Source organism: Bos grunniens, chromosome 9, assembly GCF_055505025.1.
Source record: "Bos grunniens cultivar Pamir isolate PY7600 chromosome 9, Bosgru_T2T1.0, whole genome shotgun sequence".
Lineage (NCBI taxonomy): Eukaryota > Metazoa > Chordata > Mammalia > Artiodactyla > Bovidae > Bos > Bos grunniens.
Window position 1 is genome coordinate 8,910,390 of NC_141173.1, and position 24,117 is coordinate 8,934,506.

Sequence of the window (24,117 nt, forward strand, 5' to 3'; positions counted from 1 at the left end):
TACTTTAGAAACACATAGAAATAGAAGAATAACTACAGTTCCACAATGGGGGATAATACAGGAATGTCAAAAACTGTCAAATTTATCAAGAACATCTTTTCTCTCATGAAGTCACAAGACTTGAATGGTTCATTATTGACCACCAGAGGGTCAGTCCCTTTGGGAAATATTCACCTAAAAATTATTGGTCCAACTATGTTTTAATGCTTGCCTTTATACCAGCACTTTTTATGTATAGAATTCTCTCTACTGTTTGTCCACAATGGAGTTGTTTCATATTAAAGATTTTTCATCAGCAATGAAAGATTTCAGGATTTATCTTGACTTAGCACAAGAAAAGTCATAAACATCTATTATTATTGCTTTGTTAGAAATGTTGTGGAATTATTAAAGTGACTAGCACCAGAGTAGCTCATATTAATATTCACATTAATTTCTGTGGAAAAGAATTCTGTCTGGTAAAAATACCATTTTATTCAATATGAGTCTCCCTAGGGAATCTCTCAGAATTATAAATAGACACATCTATTATAATTTAGGCCAATTTCTGCTAAAGTGAGTCAGCAGTTGACCTTAGACTGCTCATCAATAAAATTCTGGTCTCTTTACTTTGTAAGATACATACAACTTATTTAATCTTATTTACTAATGGCATCTAATCCTATTTTAAGATAGAGAGGTCCTTTGCAGAATATAATCATAATAGTGTTTTATATTTGTATGGTGCTTTTTGCATTTACAGAATGTTTTCATATACTTGATTGCATGTAATTCTCTCAACAAATATTGCTACTTCCTTGAAATGAAATACTACTGGCCTCCAAATATTAAGAATTTTATATCTATTTATATAGTCAGTAGTGGTGAAACTAAGACAAGAATCTAGGCTTCCTGCTGCTGCTGCTGCTGCTGCTGCTAAGTCACTTCAGTCGTGTCCGACTCTGTGCGACCCCATAGACGGCAGCCCACCAGGCTCCCCCGTCCCTGGGATTCTCCAGGCAAGAACACTGGAGTGGGTTGCCATTTCCTAGGCTTCCTACTCCTAGTTAAATGTTTTTTCCACCCCACCTTGTTGCCTGGAAAGTAAGCTCCATGCACTCTTGGGACCACTGTGAGTGAATATTTCCTTATCTAAGTCTATAGTTGGAAACTTAAAACTAGGTTGTGAGGATCAGGGAAGGGCAACTTGACAGGCATGGTCCTGGCATCCTAATAATCCTCAGCTTTCATCTGAGCCTCAGGAATTCTGACCTGCAAGTCCTCTCTCATCTATAGTAGGAAACAGTGAAATGATTCTAAACCTTGAAGTCTTTCAATGATTGGTTTTTCTTATTTCAAAGAAGACCAAGCTGGGTTATCCATTTCTTTGTGTCTGTAGTGCTGATTCTCACTTATGAGATCTTGCTTATATTTTGAAATTTTTTTCTGTTTCCTTCATAGTCATTTATTCATTTTTATTAAAGAGAGATTTTCAAGAGCTCGTTATATTCTGCACTAATGTTGGTAGGACTGAAGCAACTATGAACAAAACAGACATGTTCCCAACCCACTGAGAGCTTTTGTCTACAGATGCTTATAACTTTTCACTGCCAACTGCAAGGTTTTTCTTGCAAATTCATATTTGATGATCATCCTTTTTGTTATGTTTCAATATCATGAGTTCAAGCAAACCATGAAGTTAAGCTACCTTAAACTAGATTTCTTCTCACTTTTAAATCAAGACTTGAATTGACTCTTCAAGGTTATTGTGAGACCCATTCTGCCTGCTCCTACCTTCTGCATTCCTTGAATAGGCCATTTGCTCCCCCTGACTCAGCAACCCCACTTCTGTGGCTCCCTCTTCTCCCAGAGTAGGCCAGAGTGTGATGAAGCAGCTTGATGGCAAGATGGGAGGTACATACCAGCAAGAAAAAAAAAAAAAAAAAACCTGAAATGAATTAAGTATTCTCTTACTTCATGACCCTTAAACTTTGTTGTCCTGAAAAGGAGAACTTTATGAAGGAATAGCTCAGATGGTGGATGCAGGTGCACTTCGGTATATGTACTTTTTTCTCAGTTCTGTCTTCTCAGCTCAATCACATACAGCATCAGGAGAGACAGAGACAATTGGAAACAGTGAGATGCTGGTTACCTTTCCTGCCACTGTGAGACCACATGGAAGAGCACCACCCCAAGGGAGCATCCTTTGGAAAAGAGAACCCGAGCTTGGTGAAATATTGGACTGTGGGATACCTGAGCTGGTCCGCAGACCAGCTGTGTGACCTTTGTAAAACTATTTGACCCTTTGGATCTTGCTTTTCTACCCTGGAAATCAAATAATGACCTACTTTGAGCATGTCATAGATTTGTTCTGTAAATTAAGGAATGAGAAGGTCTATGTGAACTACGAAATATAACATAAATTAAGATGACACTATTTCAGAACTTGACCCATGGGAAACCTGGGTGAAGTCTGGTTGGGAAAAATAAAGCCAGTGAATGAGATCAATCTTTAGTGTGTTCTGGTCCTTGACCCCTGGTGCTCACTGTCCTTCCAGCTCCCAGTACCTCCCTTATCCGTCTCCTCCATCCACTGTATTCATTGCATTTTCAGAATGTTTTCTTCTCCCTGTCTTTCTCTTCCTTCTCACTCTCTCTGTAAATCTTCAAGGCAACAAATTCCACTTTAGAATTTCTCTCCTTCTTGCTTCTCCATTTACCTGAGGACTCGCTATGTGAGTGAAGTCGCTCAGTCATGTCTGACTGTTTGCAACCCCATGGACTGTAGCCCACCAGGCTCCTCCGTCCATGGAATTTTCCAGGCAAGAACACTGGAGTGGGCTGCCATTTCCTCCTCCAGGGGATCATCCTGACCCAGCGATTGAACTCAGGTCTCCTGCTTTGCAGACAGAGACTTTATTGTCTGAGCCCCCAGGGAAGCCCCGAGGATTTGCTGTAAATGTCTACAAGAGAAGAAATGCGGATTCCCTTTTAATTCTTTGACATATAAGGCATATGACTGATGGTTAAGAAAAGGGAAGGAAGCTTCATCCAAACCCAAGTTTGGTGGGAACGAGCATCTCCATGCAGACCTGCATTGAGAGCGTGGGGCTGCACGTGACAGGACTTGGTACTCCGTCCTGTCTCCCATGGGGACCCGGGGCGATGGGGATGCTGGCTGGGTTGGACCACTGCTGAGGAGGCCTTTCTCTCTGGGCCCGGATGCTGTCACTACATCCTCTCCAGGTGTTCCAGAATGAAGATAGGCAGGCTTTCTTAATACCTATCTGGTTCCTTCTTAGTAAGGGCATGGTTTGGCAGCTTAAGGCAAAGACATGAAGTAGCATTGAGTTCCACCCTCTTGCCCCAAATAGATTTTGGTTGTGTGAGAAGGAGTGTGAGTGTGAGAGGTATTAGCTTCTAGATTTGGTTCTACTTTTTAAGAGCCGGTTTCAGTTCAGTTCAGTCTCTCAGTCATGTCTGACTCTTTGCGACCCCATGAATCGCAGCACGCCAGGCCTCCCTGTCCATCACCAGCTCCTGGAGTTCACTCACACTCATGTCCATCGAGTTGGTGATGCCATCCAGCCATCTCATCCTCTGTCATCCCCTTTTCCTCCTGCCCCCAATCCCTCCCAGCATCAGAGTCTTTTCCAGTGAGTCAACTCTTCACATGAGGTGGCCAAAGTACTGGAGTTTCAGCTTTAGCATCATTCCTTCCGAAGAACACCCAGGACTGATCTCTTTCAGAATGATCTGGTTGGATCTCCTTGCAGTCCAAGGGGCTCTCAAGAGTCTTCTCCAACACCACAGTTCAAAAGCATCAATTCTTCGGCACTTGGCTTTCTTCACAGTCCATCTCTCGCATCCATACATGACCACTGGAAAAACCATAGCCTTGACTAGATGAACCTTTGTTGGCAAAGTAATGTCTCTGCTTTTGAATATGCTATCTAGGTTGGTCATAACTCTTCTTTCAAAGAGGAAGCATCTTTTAATTTCATGGCTTCAGTAATGGTGATCAACTCTCTTAATCCCTAGGTAGGGTAACCCCTCAACCATACGAGAGGTATTTGGGTGCTCATAAATAGAACTTCACTATTCTTAGAGTCTGCATGCATGTTGAGTCATTTCAGTCGTGTCCAACTCTTTGTGACCCCATAAACTGTAGCCCTCCAGGCTCCTCTGTCCATGGGATTCTCCAGACAAGAACATTGGAGTGGGTTGCCATTTCCTCCTCCAGGGGATCTTCCAGACCCAGGGATCAAACCTACATCTCTTTACCTCTCTTGCATTGGCAGGCATATTGTTTATCACTTGTGCCACCTGGGTAGCCCCTCTTAGAGTCTATAGAGCTTGATATTTAAGAGCAGAGCCTCTGGGGCTACACTGCCTGGTTCTGGGACCAACTTGGTGCTTATTTTCTGTGTGACCTTAGGCATTTAGTTTCTCTCATCTCTGAACAGGGAGTTGTAATAATAATACATAATAGCAATCATATAATGAGTAATCGTAATAATGCACTAACAAGATTATGAGACTTTAACATGCTTTTATGTGTAAAGTGCTGGGACCACCACCTGTTAATGTTAAATGTTAGCTGTTAATGTTTCTCATTCATCCGGTGGACAAACGCTTGGATTCCATTGCAGAGATGGGTGCTTCTTTATAGGGAGAACTTGGTGCTGGCAGGCACCTTGGCCCCACTCTGCTTGAGTGGTGGAGAGAGAGACATCTCGATGTCCTAGGAATCAAGGGGTAAGCCTCCCCTCTTATACCTGCTTTTCACTGCATCCTTGGAAACATCCACTGGATCATCAAAAAAATAAGAAAGTTCCAGAAAAACATCTATTCCTGCTTTACTGACTATGCCAAAGCCTTTGACTATGTGGATCACAATAAACTGTGGAAAATTCTGAAAGAGATGGGAATACCAGACCACCTCACCGGCCTCTTGAGAAATCTGTATGCAGGTCAGGAAGCAACAGTTAGAACTGGACATGGAACAACAGACTGGTTCCAAATAGGAAAAGGAGTACATCAAGGCTGTATATTGTCACCGTGCTTATTTAACTTCTATGCAGTGTACATCATAAGAAACACTGGGCTGGAGGAAGCACAAGCTGGAATCAAGATTGCTGGGAGAAATATCAATAACCTCACATGTGCAGATGACACCACCCTTATGGCAGAAAGTGAAGAAGAACTAAAGAGCCTCTTGATGAAAGTGAAAGAGGAGGGTGAACATGTTGGCTTAAAGCTCAACATTCAGAAAACTAAGATCATGGCATCTGGTCCCATCACTTCATGGCAAATAAATGGGGAAACAGTGGAAACAGTGGCTGACTTTATTTTTCTGGGCTCCAAAATCACTGCAGATAGTGACTGCAGCCATGAAATTAAAAGACACTTACTCTTTGGAAGGAAAGTTATGATCAACCTAGACAGGCATATTCAAAAGCAGAGACATTACTTTGCCAACAAAGGTCCGTCTAATTAAGGCTATGGTTTTTCCAGTGGTCATGTATGGATGTGAGAGTTGGACTATAAAGAAAGCTAAACGCTGAAAAATTGATGCTTTTGAATTGTGGTGTTGAAGAAGACTCTTGAGAGTCCTTTGGACTGCAAGGAGATCCAACCAGTCCATCCTAAAGGATATCAGTCCTGGATGTTCATTGGAAGGAGTGATGCTGAAGCTGAAACTCCAATATTTTGGCCACCTCATGCAAAGAGCTGGCTTATTTGAAAAGACCCTGATGCTGGGAAAGACTGAGGACAAGAGGAGAAGGGGACAACAGAGGATGAGATGGTTTGAGGCATTACTGACTCAATGGACGTGGGTTTGGGTGGACTCCAGGAGTTGGTGATGGACAGGGAGGCCTAGCATGCTGCAGTTCATGGGGTCGCAAAGAGTTGGACGTGACTGAACGACTGAACTGAACTGAACTTGGAAACATCAGACTTTTTCAGTTTTCAGTTTTGTTAGTGGAACCGTTTCAAAACTGTACAAATGGCAAACTGTACTCCTCAAAATTTAAGAGACTGGCTGGTCTTCATACAGCGTGAAGCAGCTGAAAGCCCAGATCTTACCTATCTTTCTCTCATTCTTCTTTCCACCCCTTCTTCATGCTTCTTGGACCCAGGGAAGTCAGATTTGCACCAATTGGTTTCTGTTTGGAGCAATTAGTGCACAAAGAGATTTTCCATACACAAGGCCAGACAAGGCTGCACTGTGCCAATACTGGCTGAACATACAGTCCCTGTCTTTCTTCCCGGCCTTGACCATTTTTCTAAACACCAGTCTAAATGACTCCCTTTTTTAAATGCTTCGTGAAAGTATAAACATGTCACAGGGTCTTATTTATCTTGAGAAATTTGGAGTTTAGGAAACAGCTATTGATTTCAAAGGAAAAATGAATATTCTTCTGATAAAAGTTGCACACTGCCCAGAGAATCTCAAGTCACTGCTAAACAGAAGTTTCCCTTTTTAGGACACGTATAGTGTAAGCACCAGCATGTAAACTCCTAATTGCGTAGCAAAGATCTTCTCCGTTGCTAATGTTGTGGGAACTAAAGTCCTAACTCTCATTCCAGGTAATAATAGATCCATCATGTCAATCTTCATAAAATGTCACACAGCTTAAGTCTGTTGCTGGTGTTTGTTAGAGCCACCGTCACAGAACGACGCGAGCTGGGTGGCTCAAACATGCGGACGCTTTTCTCAGAGTTCCAGGTGCTGCAAGCCTGAGATCCAGGTGTAAGCAGATTTGGTTCCTCCTCCAGTAGACAGTCCCATCTCTCACTGTCTCTTCTTGTGGCCTTTTCAGTGTGTCCTTCACTCCTCCTGTAAGGCCTCTGCTTCTGTTGGATCAGGGACTCACCATAAGGGCTTCGTTTTCACTTAGTCACCTATTGAAAGTCTTTCTTTCCAAATAAAACTCTGAGACACTTGGGTTTGGGACTTCAACATATGAATTTGGAGAGTAAAAGATTCAGTCCATAACATTTTCATGATGGACGAGCAGAGCAAATGAGGTCTCTGTAGTTCCCCTGTTTTTGTTTAAAAAGATACTCTAGATTTACTGTGAGGGTCATTTTGCAATATATGCAAATATTGCCATTGCATTGTATCCCTGAGAAAAATATGATATCATAGGTCAATGATACATCACTAAAAACAAATTAACACATGATTAACTAATTAAAGTTTAGGTGGGCATACTATTTTATATTTAGCTGGATAGATTTCCTAGAGGAAAAAAGTGACATGCATAAGAGAGTTCCTCTAGTGAATAGTTAAAACACAAGATTAAGGATTTGTTTGTTTAATTCTTACACAGCTTTAGGTGCCAAGTTCTGTTCTGAGTACCTCACAAACACTAACTCCTGTGAACTATCCCCGATACAGACATGTGAGGTGGTGCCACTGATCAATGACAACCCTCTACATGTAGTAAAACCCAAACATTTTATTTTGGCGTGTAAGATTCTCATTGTCTGCACCCTAGTCATGGGGAAGGCTTTGCCACAAGCGAAATTCTTCATACATATTTGCTATCCCTTCTGGCTTTTCTCTTTAAAAAAGAGAAATCCTTGGTTTTTCACAAATGGTTATTTTTTATCTAATGAAAGGCAGTAAGGGAGAATGAAAGAGGCACAGACTCTAGGATCAGACGGACCTGTATTTGAATGCAGGCAAATATTTTATCTCTCAGAGCTCCAGTATTTCAACTGCAACAGAGAGACTACTACTGTCCTGCTGGGTTGCTATGAGAACTTGAAATAATTGCTCTTTACCCTCGCTCTTTTGTCATACTGTTAATATTAATACTATATACACTGGGGTCCTTTGAATGCAAGACAGAAGATAAAAGATGACAATTATGATAGTTGGTCTTGGTGTAAATTGAACTTTTACTGGTCAACTTAATATTAATTCTCTATTTTCATATTCAATGATGCTATTATTCAACTAGTTTATTTGCTACTTTTTCAAATCAAAAATATATTAGCATTTTTATTTTTAAATGTATATATTTTCAGTTCAGTCACTCAGTCATGTCCAACTCTTTGCGACCCCATGGACTGCAGCATGCCAGGCTTCCCTGTCCATCACCAATTCCAGTATTGGTTGTTACATACCAACTCATGTATTTTACAAATGGTAATTGCTTATAATGTTGCATATATATGCATATTACATTGAGTAACTAGATTTAAGTTTGGTCTAAATTTTGAAAGCAATGTGCTTTATTTTTTTAAACTACTTTATTGAGGTATGATTGACATAGACAAAAAACTGCACATATTGAATGTAGACAACTTGATGATTTTGGAGATAAGTATAAACCTTTAAAACCATCACCGTAATCCATGCCATAAAAATATCCATCACCTCCAAAAGTTCTTACCAACATCTTATTTATTATTCTTGTGTGTAGAATAAGAGTAGTTAACAGAAGTTCTTTCTTCTTATGAACATTATTCTAAGGATGTTTTTTTACACTTGGATTTTTCAGTTACCCACTTATACACTTAAATGAAAAACTTGAATTCTGGGCTTTAGGATAAGAAAATATGCATAAACACATGTATCCTTGGACATGCTATTTCATGGAAAAGGAATAACTGTGGTATATTAGATGCTCAGTGTAAATCTCCACTGATTTTTACAAATTTACATTTCCACTCACCTGCTCTAAATGTAGGACTCCTGATCCTCTTCTCTCATCTAATTGAGGATCTTTAGTTGAGGCACCAAAAAAGTTTGGAGTTAGGTATAAATTAAACCTTCATATTATAATGGCATCAAGTGTGGGTGTTCTATTGACTTGGGTATAATGCCAACCAAAGGTGGGAGGCTAGGCAGTTGAAAGGCTGGGAGGAAATAAGAGAATCCAAAATAAAGAAGGATTCACACAGTATTTTGGAAAGAAATTAATCTCATGTGCACAAAGCCTTTCCTCCCTTTGCTCACATCCACCCACCCCATCTTCCATTGCCTAATTCAAAACTTTCCCCTTCTGATTCCCTAACATTCTTACTCTTCCGTAATCACTGTTTTGTCTTTTCATAGTCTTTTATTCTTATATATTTGTATGAATAGTTGTAAATTTGTCACATAGGATGCTATTTTCTGCTTCCATGTTTCTGAACCTCTTAACGGTGGCATGTACTATAGGTATGCAGTTTATTAATTCATTGCTATCTGACATAACAAATCATTAATTTTAATCAGTCTTCTCCACCAGAGTATAAGCTCTGTAAGAGCAAGGCTTTATCAGTATTGTTCATTGCTATGTCCAGAATCTAGAGAAATGCCTGGAAAAACTGGTTCTCAAGCACCTTCAGGGAACCAGTTACTGTTTAGGGTGCTGGTAACTACAGAGATCAATAAGCTGACAGGGCCCCTACTCCCCTGAGTTTGTATTCTAGTGTAGAAAAATGAGAGTGAACACACACTGTTATTACTTAGTGGTATACAGGAAAAGCACTTGTAATGGGGTGTGACTTTGTAATGTCGTGATAGGTGGAGTGGTGTTTAGATAAGGCAATGAGGTAGGACTCTGGACTCTGGGAAGAAGTGACTTCTGAGCAGATGCTTGAATGAAGTGAGCACCTGCGGACTGGGGAGTTTACTTCAGCTCTGACAAAGGCACAAGCAACTAACTAGAAAGGCTCTGAAACCGGAATAGATTTGGCTTAAAAGAAAAAATTCAAATAAGAGAGCACCAGGGAAAGTTGTGAGACAAGTCTGGAGTGATTAACAGGGTAGGATTACATAGGGCCTGTTGTCTAGAAGGAGTTTAGATTTTGAGAGTACTTTGAATCCCCTCAATGAATAAATAAATACAGTGTGATCCAAGTACATTTACTTCAGAGCAGTTACCAAAATACCACTTTATGCATGCTAATCATACCCTAAAAACAAAAGAAGTCTGATCATTTTATAAGAATCTGGACTCAAGATCTGGACTCATTGGAGCAAATGATGAGAACCCTCAAGCAACTAAGTATGTAACTGAAGACAGGTCCAGTGTTGGTTCTGCCAGAATACTAAGGCTACCCATGGATGTGAAGCAGAAATACCCCGGCAGCAATGAGTATGTCAGTAAATATCTCTGCAGGGGAGAGACTTGCACCAAAAACATTTTTCCTCTCACTTTTTTTTTCCATTGATTAGTCCGTCTCTTCCAGTGCTTACTTAGGTGCTACATTACTATTCTAGAGAAGATTTCTTAGTAGAGAAACTGCATTCCAAGTATTTTAGCTAAAAGGGAATATATACAGAAGTTAACCACACAGACTCTGGAATCAGCCTGTTTATTAAGTCAGCTGAATGGTCTTGGGCAAATTAAATTGTCAATGCCACACTTTCTGCATTGGTGAAAGTTAAAGTGTTGCTCACTCAGTCTTTTCCACCTCTTTGAGACTCCATGGAGTGTAGCCCACCAGGCTTCTCTGTCCATGAGATTTCCCAGGCAAGAATAATGGAGTGGATTGCCATTTCCTTCTCCAGGGATCTTCCCGAGTGAGATATGGAACTCAGGTCACCTGCATTGCAGGCGAATTCTTTACCATCTGAACCACCAGCTGGGGATAATAATAGCAAAATATTATTGTGCTGATTAAATAATTCATGTAAGGCCCTTAATAGTGTTCCTGGTATGAGGTTATTGTTCTATAAACATTAACCTTTCTTATTAAAACCAGGAAAAGATAATGTTTTTCCTGATGTTCAGCCTTACCAAGGTAACTCCTCTGATATTCTAAAAGCTAAGTTTGGATCCGAGTCTTTAAAGGAGAGGAAGGATCAGCCTGTTCTCAGGTTCAGTGGTTTGGGACAAAGCATTACCATGATAGAAGCCATGACCATTCTCAGAAACTGTACACATGACTTGCAGAGTATGTGAAATTATAAAAGCAACTCAAGCTTGGAACCCGAAAATACTGGACTTGGTCCTTATCAGTGACCTGCTTTATTGTTGATCTTGTGAAGGTTATCTGACCTTTCTATTCTCCTTGTTCTTGGCTGTAAAGCGAGGGCAAAAATAACATCTCTCTTGCAAGGCTTTTATATGAAGTCAAAGTGAGCGTTTTCATCAGTGTCCTTGGAAATCTTTATAACCTTATTCAAATGTTAGTTATTTTGTTATTAAAGTGTTTGACCATTTCTGTATTGATCAAAAGACAGTTTAAGATGAAAAGGTATATAGCCAATCAGTCCTGGCATTTGCTTTCTTTGTTTTCATTGAAATATAATAGACTTACAATAGTGTACTAGTTTCAGGCATCCAACATAGTGATTCAATATTTTCGTACTTTACAAATGAATATCACAGTAAGTCTAGCTACTGTTTGTCATTATACAAGTTACTACAGTATTACTGACAATATTCCTATGTTTCGACTTATTTGTTTTATAACTGGAAGTTTGCGCCTCTTAATTCATAGCCCACACTCCCTTCCCTTCTGGCAACTATCTGTGTGTTCTCTGTATTTATAAGTTGGTCTCTCTTTTGTTTGTTCGTTGGTTTTGTTCTTTGGGTTTTTTTTTTTTTTTTTTTTTTACATTCAACATAGAAGTGAAATCGTGAAGTAATTGTCGTTCTCTGTCTGACTTACTCTACTTAATGTAAGTCCAAACATGTTATCACAACTGGCTAGATTTTATTCTTTTCTATGGCTGAATAATATTATATTGTATATAGGTCACCACGTCTTCATGTTGTCAGAACTGGCAAGATTTTATCTTTTTCTATGGCTGAATAATTTCTATTGCATATAATTTACCACATCTTCATTATCTACTCATCCATTGATGGGCACAATTTTATCTTTTCAAAGAGCCAGCTCTTGGTTTTGTTGATCTTCTCTTTTGTTATCTTATGTCTATTTCATTTATTCTCACTCTGATCTTTATTGTTTGTCTCCTTCTACTTTGTTCTCTCTCTGGTTCCATTAGATGGAAGGTGAGGTTATTATTTTTTTTTTTTTTTGAGACTTTTCTCATTCCCTGAGGTAAACTTAAATCACTATAAACTTCCTTCTTAACAAGTGCTTTTGCCTCGTCCAATAGATTTTTGATTGTGTTTTCAGTTTCATTTGTATTATTTAATTTCTACTTTGATTTCTTCAGTGGCCTCTTGGTTATTTAGCAGCATATTGTTTGGTCTTCGAATGTTTGTTATTTGCACTTTTTTTTTTTCTTAAGGTGATTTCTAGTCTCATGGCATTGTGGTCAGAAAAGATACCTGATATGATTTCAGTCTTATAGATGTACTGAGCCTTGTATTCTGGTCTAGAATGTGATGTATCCTGGAGAATGTTCTTGGTGCACTTAAGGAGAATGTGTGCTCTCCTGCTTCAGGATAGAATGTTATATATATATATCCATTAAGTTCATGGAGTCTAATGTGTCCTTTAAGGCCAAAGTTTGTTTATTTTCTGTCTGGATGATCTGTCCATTGATGTAAGTGGGGTGTTAAAATCCAATACTATCATTGTGTTGCTGTCAGTTTCTCCCCTTATGTCTGTTAACATTTGCTTTATGCATTTAGGTGTTCCTGTGTTGGCTGCATATCCGTTTACAGTTGTTAAACCTTCTTGTTGGATTGATCCCTTCATCGTTATGCATTGGTCTCTGTTTTCTGTTACAGTGTTTGTTTCTTGTTATAGTCTTTGTTTTAAAGTCTGTTTTGTCTGATATAAAAACTATTGCTACCCCACTTTTCTCTTCGTTTTCATTTACATAGAATACCTTTTTCCATTTATCCGTTTGTTCACTTTCAGTCTATGTGTGTCTTTAGATGTGAATTAAGTGTCCTGTAAACAGCATATGTGAGTCTTGTTTCTTTATTTATATAGCAACGCTGTGTATTTTGACTGGAACATTTAGTTCAGTTATATTTAAAGTAATTATTGATAGGTACATACTTACTGTCTTTTTATTCACTTTTTTCTGATGGTTATCGTAGTTTCCTGTGTTCTTTTTTCTTCTCTTTCCTCTTGTGATTTGATTAGTATCTTTGTTGTTAATGTTTTGCATCTTTTTGTTTTGTGAATCCCTTTACTACTTATTGAGGGATTGGGGGCAGGAGGAGAAGGGGAGGACAGAGGATGAGATGGCTGGATGGCATCACTGACTCGATGGACGTGAGTCTGAGTGAACACTGGGAGTTGGTGATGGACAGGGAAGCCTGGCGTGCTGCGATTCATGGGGTCACAAAGAGTCGGACACGACTGAGCAACTGATCTGATCTTACTACTTACTGTGTGTATAGATGATTTTATTACTTTTGTCTTTCTTGCTTTCCTACCAGTTTTGTAAGTGCATGATCTACCACCTTTACTGTACATTTGCTTTTAGCAAATGAAAAATCCTTTCATAATTTTTATATTTCTAGTTGTTATTATCTATTTTCTACTTGGATAAACCCCTTTATAATTTTTTGGTAATGCTGGTTTAGTCGTACTGAATTCATTTAGCTTCTGTTTTTCTTTCCTTCAAATATGACTGATAGCCTTGCCAGGTAGGGTATTCATGGCTGTGTTTCCTGTTCATCGCTTTAAATATATCATGCCACCCTCTTCTGTCCCTTGGACTGCAAGAAGATCCAACCAGTCCATCCTAAAGGAAATGAGTCCTGAATATTCACTGGAAGGACTAACGCTGAAGCTGAAGCTCCAATACTTCAGCCACCTGATGCAAAGAGCTGACTCACTGGAAAAGGCCCTGATGCTGGGGAAGATTGAAGGCAGGAGGAGAAGGGGACGACAGAGGATGAGATGGTTGGGTGGCATCACCGACTCAATGGACATGAGTTTGGGTAAAGTCTGGAAGTTGGTGATGGGCAGGGAAGCGTCATGTACTGCAGTCCATGGGGTTGCAAAGAGTTGAACACGACTGAGCAACTGAACTGAACTGCACTCTTCTGTCCTATAAAGTTTCTGCTGAAATGTCAGCTGATAGCATTATGGGAGTAGCCTTGTATGTATTAATAACTAGTTACTTTTATCTTTCTGCATTTAATATTCTCCTTTAATCTTTATTTTTCATTTTTAATTAATTATAATTAACATTCATAATTAATTGTAGTGTTTCTTCATGTGGACCTGTTTGGGTTTATCTTATTTGGGATATTCTTTTCTTCGTGTGACTGGTATTTGTTTCTTTTTCCATGTTAGGATATTTATCAGCTATTATGTTATTAAATAAATTACCTTCTCCTTTCTCTCTTCTTCTTCTGGGATCCCTATAATGCAAATGTTAGTGTGCTTGAAATGGTCCCAGTGGTCTCTTAAACTATTTTCATTCTTTTTTCTTTACTCAGTTTATCTTAGATGATTTCCATTACTCTGTCTTCCAGTTAATTCTTCCACTCCTTTGTGTCATCTAATCAACTGTTGATTCCTTCTAGTATATTTTTTATTTCAGTTATTGTATTTTTCAGTCTCTGGTTCTTCTTTATATTTTCTAACTCTCTGTTAAAAATTCTCACTGTATTCATTCATTCTTCTGAGTTTGTTGGGCATCTTTATGATCATTACTTGAACTCTTTATCATGCAGATTACTTATCTCCACTTCACTTAGGTCTTCTGGAGTTTTGTCTTGTTCTTTCCTTCAGAACATGTTACTCTTTCTCCTCATTTTGCCTGATTTTCTGGGTCTATTTCTATGTATGAGGTAGCTTGGTTACATTTCTCAACCTAGAGAAGTGGCCCTTTGGAGGAGACATCCGATGGGGCCCAGAAGCACCCTCCCCTCTGGTTACCAGATCTGTGCTCTAAGGATGCCCCTCATGTTGGCTGCAGGGGCCCTTCTGTTGGTGGTACTGACTACTGTGGGTGCACTGGTAGCCTGGATCTTCCCCTGGCCCAGTTGGTTGCCAGAGCGTCTTGTGCAGTACCTGCCAGCTCACTGATTAATGGGGCTGAGTCTCACGGAAGCTGACTGTAGGGCCAGTGGGGCACGGGCTGGTTCTGGCCTGCTGGAGGGAGTACTATAGACTGATGAGAGGTCTCCAGAATGGTCTTTTCCAGTATCAGTGTCCTCATGCTCCCAGAAAAAGCTCCCAGAAATGACTGCCACTAGGATCATTGTTTCCAGAAGGAGTCTCTCTTGCCTCCTGGCTTTCAGGAAGGCTCTCCAATGCCAGAGAATGCATCTGATCCAGGCTTCTTTCAAGCAGTGGAACTTGGGGCATGTGAAATTTTCCTTTTGCCCTTTAAGAGCAGAGTCACAGTTTCTCACTGCCTTCTGGCTCTCCTGAATGCATGCTTCACTGGCCTTCAAAGCCTAACGTCCTGGGGCTCCCCTTCCTGGTGCTGGAACTCTGAGCTGGGGAGCCCAGTGGAAGCCTTGAGTCCCTCACTCCTCCGGGCTCTTCACTGTGATTCCCCTCCCACTGGCCAGTCATCTGCTGCCAGGAGCATGAGTCTTGACTACACCATGCCTCCCTCTGCTCCTCCTGCCCGTCTTGCGTTCTTTCTCCTTTATGTCTTTCAGTTCAGTTCAATTCAGCCACTCAGTCATGTCCAACTCTTTGCGACCCCATGAATGAAGCACGCCAGGCCTCCCTGTCCATCACCAACTCCCGGAGTTCATTCAAACTCATGTCCATCGAGTCGGTGATGCCATCCAGCCATCTCATCCTCTGTCGTCCCCTTCTCCTCCTGCCCCCAGTCCCTCCCAGCATCAGAGTCTTTTCCAATGAGTCAACTCTTCACATGAGGTGGCCAAAGTACTGGAGTTTCAGCTTTAGCATCATTCCTTCCAAAGAAATCCCAAGGCTGATCTCCTTCAGAATGGACTGGTTGGATCTCCTTGCAGTCCAAGGGACTCTCAAGAGTCTTCTCCAACACCACAGTTCAAAAGCATCAATTCTTCGGTGCTCAGCTTTCTTCACAGACCAACTCTCACATCCATACATGACCACTAGAAAAACCACAGCCTTGACTAGACGGACCTTTGTTGGCAAAGTAATGTCTCTGCTTTTTAATATGCTGTCTAGGTTGGTCATAACTTTTCTTCCAAAGAGTAAGCGTCTTTTAATTTCATGGCTGCAGTCACCATCTGCAGTGATTTTGGAGCCCCCAGAAATAAAGTCTGACAATGTTTCCACTGTTTCCCCATCTATTTCCCATGAAGTGATGGGACCAGATGCCATGATCTTAGTTTTCTGAATGTTGAGCTTTAAGCCAGCTTTTTCACTCTCCTCTTTCACACTCATCAAGAGGCTTTTTAGTTCCTCTTCGTTTTCTGCCATAAGGGTGGTGTCATCTGCACATGTGAGGTTATTGATATTTCTCCCAGCAATCTTGATTCCAGCTTGTGCTTCCTCCAGCCCAGCATTTCTCATGATGTACTCTGCATAGAAGTTAAATAAGCAGAGTGACAATATACAGCCTTGACGTACTCCTTTTCCTATTTGGAACCAGTCTGTTGTTCCATGTCCAGTTCTAACTGTTGCTTCCTGATCTGCATAGAGATTTCTCAAGAGGCAGGTCAGGTGGTCTGGTATTCCCATCTCTTGAAGAATTTTCCACAGTTTATTGTGATCCACACAGTCAAAGGCTTTGGCATAGTCAATAAAGCAGAAATAGATGTTTTTCTGGAACTCTCTTGCTTTTTCGAGGATCCAGCGGATGCTGGCAATTTGATCTCTGGTTCCTCTGCCTTTTCTTAAACCAGCTTGAACATCTGGAAGTTCACGGTTCACGTATTGCTGAAGCCTGGCTTGGAGAATTTTGAGCATTACTTTACTAGCGTGTGAGATGAATGCAATTGTGCAGTAGTTTGAGCATTCTTTGGCATTGCCTTTCTTTGGGATTGGAATGAAAACTGACCTTTTCCAGTCCTGTGGCCGTGGGAAATATTTCCTGGTAGTCTTCAGAACCTCCTCATAGAGAATTGTTCTGCAAATAATTGTAATTTTGGTGTGCTTTTGGGAGGAGATGAGCTTAGGGCCTACTCTGCCATCTTGGCTTTACTCCCTGGTATTTGCTTTCTGAAATATAAATAAAGTGTTGTTTTTATATTTAAATTGCTAAAACTTGATGTCACCAGTTTTCTGCTCTATGCATACTGCTTTTTTTTCTTTTTTAAACCAGAAATTAATTTTTAATTAGAAAAATTAAAAGAGAAAACTCAATTGGGCCTGGTATTCTCATGTTCAAAGTGTTGGTTTACAGTATGAAGTTTGAAGAAACTGGGAAGGAGAAACCAAGGAATAAGAATGTGCCTGCATTTCATGAAAACAACTATTTTTATAGTGATCAGTTGAAGACAATCTCTAGATACCCTATCCTTGACATTAGTTTGGCGAGCATGTAGCACAGATGTGGCAGAGAGAACATTAAGGCTAATTTTATAACATCAATCTGTTGTCATCAGTATACAAATGAAGTTAAACCCACGTTGACAGACCAAATTACTAAAGAGAGACATGTGTGGAGTAGAAAGGAGCAGAGGTCTGAGAACAGAAACTCTGATGACACCTGAAAAAAAAAAAAAGTTGTGTCAGAGTCTAAGCTCCCAAAAAGATGCTAAATGCAATTTTTATCCAGTGGAAAATTCTGATTCAAGATAGAATGTTTCTGTTCAAAATGGAAACCTAAGCATCTGTAGAAAAGCAAGTGGCCATTGTGATCTAAGAAGAGCAGCTGAAGGTGGATCTATGGCAGCCTCTGAAAGACTGCTTCGCTGTATCTCCTGGGAGATCTCCCAAATCTGCAAGCAGGTGGCTTTGGGAAAACTAGAAGAAGCCAGTTCCTATATGCCCAAAGTGAAATTTTTAAAGTGGTTGGAGATGAAGAAATGGAAGAGAAGTTTTGCTAAGCCAAAGCTAGAACCCAGTACCTATGTAGTTTCCAGAGGACTGAGAGCATGCTTTCCTATAGTTATTGATTTGTTGAAGAAATGAGAAATATATACATTTGTTTACATGATGTAAGATGACAAAAATGCTTCACAGAGCATGCCTCTTTGTAGCTTTAACACAAAGATCACTGCTTTGCCTCCACTGAGTCTTTCCTTACAGGACTTTGCCCCATAAATCACTCTATTTCTTCACACACTTCCACATTCTTTCCCTCAGAAGAAATACATGAACAATAAATAGCACCTTCATTGTTTCTCAGTTATCTTAAAACATTTCCCTGGCTCCTCGTGAACTAACACCCCATTTCTGAAAGGGCTTTACTGAGCAGTGTTCCCAAGATGGTCTTATGCCTGCTGCCTTCCCACTGTCCCCACACTGGCTGGATCTCACTTCCTCCTCTGACTCCTTAGAGTGCCCAGCTCCCGGGACCTGGTCTCAGCTGTTTCTTTCTGAACCCTCCTCTGGGACATGTAAGACCTGTTGACTACTGGGCCTTGAAATTCTCTGCTGCCTTTTCCCATCCTCCTTTGTGTCTGTATCTATGTGTGTGTCTCTTGCCCCGTTCATAGTATTTTGTCTCTGATCCTTTCCTCCTCCTCATTTTCTCTGATTGCTACAATTTTTGTTTTGTTTTGTTTTCTAACTCCTTTACGTGTCTGTGTTCTGGAGTTCTGTTCTTGGCTTCGTTCTCTTCTATACATCTTTCCTTTATTGATTTAAACTATCAAAAGTAGACCCTTTTACCTTCTTTATATGCTGTGTTCTTAACTCCATCACTGTCAGCATTACCATACTCTTGTCCACTCTGGATTATAGCTACACAGATAACATCAGCTTCAGGTCCCCCTGTTCTGTATCTCTCTTTCCATGAGATTACTTACATACCAGAATTCCTGCTTGGAGCCTATTCTTTCCCCAAACAGACTATTTCAACCACCTCATAATATTCCCACCTCTCTCAAATCCAGTGACTCTATTTCTGTTTTGTAAAGTGGTTCATTTGTATCCTTTTTTGGATTTCATGTATAAGCATTATCATGTGATATTTATCCTTCTTTATCTGGCTTACTTTACTCATGACAACCTCTTGGTTCATCCATGTTGCTGCAAATGGCATAAATTTGTTCTTTTTATGGTTGACTAGTTATGACCAACCTAGATAGCATATTAAAAAGCAGAGACATTAATTTGCCAACAAAGGTCTGTCTATTCAAGGCTATGGTTTTTCCAGTGGTTATGTATGGATGTGAGAGTTGGACTGTGAAGAAAGCTGAGTGTTGAAGAATTTATATTTTTGAACTGTGGTGTTGGAGAAGACTCTTGAGAGTTCCTTGGACTGCAAGGAGATCCAACCAGTCCACCCTAAAGGAGATCAGTCCTGGGTGTTCATTGGAAGGACTGATGCTGAAGCTGAAACTCCAATACTTGGGCCACCTGATGTGAAGAGCTGACTCATTTGAAAAGACCCAGATGCTGGGAAAGATTGAAGGCAGGAGGAGAAGGGGACGACAGAGAATGAGATGGCTGGATGGCATCACTGACTTGATGGACGTGAGTTTGGGTAAACTCCAGGAGTTGGTGATGGACAGGAAGGCCTCGCATGCTGCACTTTATGGGGTCGCAAAGAGTCGGATACGACTGAGTGACTGAACTGAACTGAATTGATATTCCAATGTATATATGTATCATATTTCATTTTCCATTACTCTACTGATGAACATTTAGGTTGCTTCCATGCCTTGGCTATTGTAAATAGTTCTGCAATGAACATTGGGGTGCATGTATTTTTTCATATTATGGTTTTCTCCAGGTATGCCCAGGACCAATATGTCTTCTATTGTCTTCTTTTAATTTAAAATTACACAAATGAAGTATCCAGAAATATGACACTACCATCATAATCAAATATCTTTTCCATGTAAAAAGCTGAATTCTATTATATGTTTGTATGTTGTATGTTGTTTTGAATACAAACATATTCTTTGTGTGTTGAACTCTGTTCAGAGTATGCCAGCAGGACATGACTCTGACATTCCAACTTGGTTTACCAGGATGAGGCCAGGTTCATGAGGGTTCTCTATTCAGAAGTTAAATTTGGGCTTGTTTTGAGGATATATTGCTTATGTTAACTCACATGTTTCATCTAGTGAGGCCATGTTTTATTTATAAATATCCTAATATTTATGGGAAAGCTATCTCATGAAATTGATGCTTTTGAGTCATCTGCTTTTCAATATTAGAAATTCTGAGACTGAACTAACATCTAATTGCAAAGTTTTCTATAGTTTCTATGACATATCCCAAGAACTTCCATACTTTTTCCATCTCCTGAAGTGGATTCTGATTTTGTTTTTGTCTTTTGCATCTAGAACAATAACACTTAACCAGTTGCATTATTTCACTTAAGTTCTACAACATTCCAATCCATACTTTCCATTCCATTTATTTATATAGGTAGATAGATAAATCCTTTCTCTGCTTGTCTCAAAATCCTATAAGCCAAAATTTATACTTGCAATATCAATAGACTTTTTATTAGGCAGAGTTGAAAGCATTCTACGTACTGAAATAATAAAGTGAATTTTACTAGTTGAGAGTTCATATAATATTTAAAACTAAGGTAGTCTCCAACTGATAGGTAAAGGTTGAGGGCATAGATAGCTGAATTTTTATAAACCCCATTTCTTACAACTAATTGAATTAAGAAAAAGCTACATATGAGAGCAGAGGCATTTGAGAAATCAGATACTTTATTGACAGCCACCAGAAGTACTTACTTGTTTAACTTTGCTGGTTGAAAAAATTATACATTCCACAGAAACCTGAGGTGTTGTAGAAGAAAACCTTTCTCTGGCAGAGCCTGCAGAATGTGATAAAATGCTTTGACGGTATGTTGGAGTTACATGACCTTCAATGAAAATAGCCAAGTAATAAATTAGTCTTCCCAGCTGCTAGTGAATAATCATAACAGCCAATAGTATGTGAAAACTAACACCATGACAGATAGTAATCATGTAATGTAACATATTGATCCCAAGTGCTGAAGGATATGAGTGCAGAGGCCTGAAAGGAGCTCAGTTAAGAAAACATGTATTTCATCAAAAATTTCTTGTGAAATTAGCACTGTGTTATGCAAAGACATTGTGGAAACCGTTTTAAGTCATGCTGTAATCTGGGAGGATACAAGGGCATTGTCTGGTGCCGTGGTTTTACTGTTACTATCTTTGAGTAGATTTTGAACAACTATACTTTGCTCAACATCATTTATCAGCAAAAGGAGGCATTGTTAGGACTGAGTGGAGACCTTGACTTTAGGGTCAAAACAATGACAGAGCCCTTTCTCTTGTCTTTGCTTTTAGTTTTTTCAATGTTCTGTCTTCATCCTTCCCTTTATTCTACCCATGATTAAGTATACTAGGATTGCACACATGTTGGGAGTTATAGGAGTTACTGGAGTTGGTGGAAGTCATGTCCTTCTCCTTTGAAACCTCTCAGTGCTGACCAGTCATGTAAAAGGTGGCCAGTCTTAGAAATGTGGCCTTTAAATTCCTTCAGCAACTAGCCCCTGATCACTTCTCCAGGGACAGTGCTTTCTACTTCCAGTGCTTGCATTGTTCTCTAAGACCCCTACCTTCTCATGTCTCACACATCTTTCTTCTAACCAACAGTCATATCAGTATTGTTACACACAACTCTGCGTAAACTGAACATTATGCCTCCTTCTGAAGACCTGGAAATCTCTTTTGGTGAGATGTAGCCATTTCAATCTCATGGTTTAATTGTCTTCACTTCACTGCCAAAATTTTGTATATGAGAAATTCCAGTGATCCCTCTGGTCTTAGGTACAGAGGCTAAGAGGATTGCTACTAATTTTATATATATGTTGCCTCTGGTGGTTTTTCATTTGAGAAATTTCTCAGTTACCTTTACAATGATTAACGGTTCTGATTGAAGAAACAGAACTCTCATATTTTTTAACATTCCAAAGCTGTGCCCCAAACATATTCAGTTTAAATAAATGGTGTTGGACCAACTGGCTGGCTGACCAGCAGTGCACTAAGAACGAGCCTGTCCTTTATCTTGGATACATTAACTTAAACTTCCAAAGCCTCTCTGCATCTTATCTTGGCTCTCAAGCCTGAATATTCTGTGTGCAATACAAAAGCCCAGAGCCCTCAAAATATTTTCCCTTTCCCATGAGGCAAAAATATTTTCACTGGACATTATATTTTTTAGTTGGCACTTAAATCATATTTTTTTCCTGTAATACTAATGAAAATGGTTAAATTCTTATTTATGAAAAGCTCAAAATATTTAAAGATCTCAACAATGTATTCATAAGAAATTGAGCTATATATATGCATGTATATGTGTATATGTATGATAAATGGATGTCTAGTCAAGGCTATGGTTTTTCCTGTGGTCATGTATGGATGTGAGAGTTGGACTGTGAAGAAGGCTGAGCGCCGAAGAATTGATGCTTTTGAACTGTGGTGATGGAGTAGACTCTTTAGAGTCCCTTGGACTGCAAGGAGATCCAACCAGTCCATTCTGAAGGAGATCAGCCTTGGGATTTCTTTGGAAGGAATGATGCTAAAGCTGAAACTCCAGTACTTTGGCTACCTCATGCGAAGAGTTGACTCATCGGAAAAGACTCTGATGCTGGGAGGGATTGGGGGCAAGAGGAGAAGGGGACGACAGAGGATGAGATGGCTGGATGGCATCACTGACTCATTGGACGTGAGTCTCAGTGAACTCTGGGACTTGGTGATGGACAGGGAGGCCTGGCGTGCTGCGATTCATGGGGTCGCAAAGAGTCGCACACGACTGAGCGACTGATCTGATCTGATCTGTGTGCTCTCTGCTGTTGAATTAAGTGTTCTAAGGAAACTGATAAGAACTGGGTTCATGAAATTCATCTGCTTGGTCTATTTTTTTCTCTAGTTTATGTCTATTATTTTTGCAAAACAACTAAAAAATCAGAAGACTTACCCTCCAGTTGCCACCGTTAGTTGTTTTTTCCTTGAGCAAGACTTTTAACCTCCCTGACCCCTAGTTTCTACGACTGTAAAATTATGGGATTGTTGTAAATTACCACCAGTTTCTTTTACAGTTCTGGTACTAATGGACAAAGTTAAGAACATCTAAAAGTAGACAGTAAATGTCATGTACTTTATAGAATTTTCAATTTCTAAAAATTATGATGTGCTTGTTAACATGTACCTAATATAATATTCAGCAAAATCTAGTATAATAAAGCTGAATTGATTTTATTTTATGTTTTCATATCATATGTTCAAATATTTTCTTCATTTAAAACATCCCTCAAGTTAACGGAAATAATTTGTGTAATTGTTACAGCAAACCCAGCTAGAAATAGGCCTTAGTGAAACATCATTGTATAATGGGTGATTGCTTAGTGCACTTACTATAAAAACACTGAATCAAATAGTTAGCTAATGTCCACTCCATGCAAGAAAGCTTTATTTAACTCACACCATCTGGGGTCCTCATTGTTACAACATTTCTCTTCTCTCTAAGATTTTAGGAGGTTCTCAGATGCTCCAGAGGCTCTTCTTGCCTGGGTTCTTATGTAAAATATTTTCAGTAATACAGTCTACCCGTATTTGATATTTTAACTGTTACCCTTGTTCTCCCCTTTTTCTGTGATAAATAGCCAATTTCCTTTTGCGCTGGAACACAATATTAAGGTTTAAAAACAAACAACAACAAAAATTCTACATGTCCCAGCCTCACTTTCACCTAAATATGAACACATTCTAGTCAAGAAGACACAAGCAGAAGTGATGTATGTGACTCTGAGGAAATATCCTTCAGGAAAGAGAGAAAATTCTGATTCCACTTATTTTTTCATGCTGACTGCAACAGAGATGGTCTGCTTGGGGCTGGATCAGGCACCTTTGTGTTGAACCAGAGGTCACACATGATGAAGTAATAAAAAAGAAGGGATTGGGGTCCCTGACATAGCCCTGGGTAACCTTCCATCAGTTTGTAAGTGAAAAGGAATATTATCTGGGGTTTTCTGCCAAACCTAATCCTGTAAGTTTATAATATATGTATACATTTTTAGTTCATCTAAGTGCTAGGTACTGCCAAAACATTTTCCTGGATGATGTTATTTAATGTGTAACAACAACCCTGCGAGGTAGGCATATTGTAAACAATGTGAAGACTGTGTTAAAGAGGCCAGTCTCACCCACGTAGAAGCCTGGACCCTCTCTGTCAGTGACTGGG

At 39.7% G+C, this 24,117-nt stretch overlaps 1 protein-coding gene across 3 annotated transcripts in view; it reads left to right on the forward strand.

The window, feature by feature from the left end:
• ADGRB3 (adhesion G protein-coupled receptor B3) overlaps window positions 1–24,117 on the forward strand; it is an 888,911-nt gene that overhangs the window by 665,918 nt on the left and 198,876 nt on the right. The window contains exon 18 of one of the 3 annotated variants that reach the window (XM_086316217.1): window positions 2,057–2,488. The exons of the other annotated variants lie outside the window; for them this stretch is intronic. Coding sequence (XP_086172343.1) covers window positions 2,057–2,261 — 205 coding nt within the window. The 3' untranslated portion in view covers window positions 2,262–2,488. Of the gene's footprint in view, window positions 1–2,056; window positions 2,489–24,117 lie in introns of those variants that run through there. 3 annotated transcript variants of the gene reach the window in all.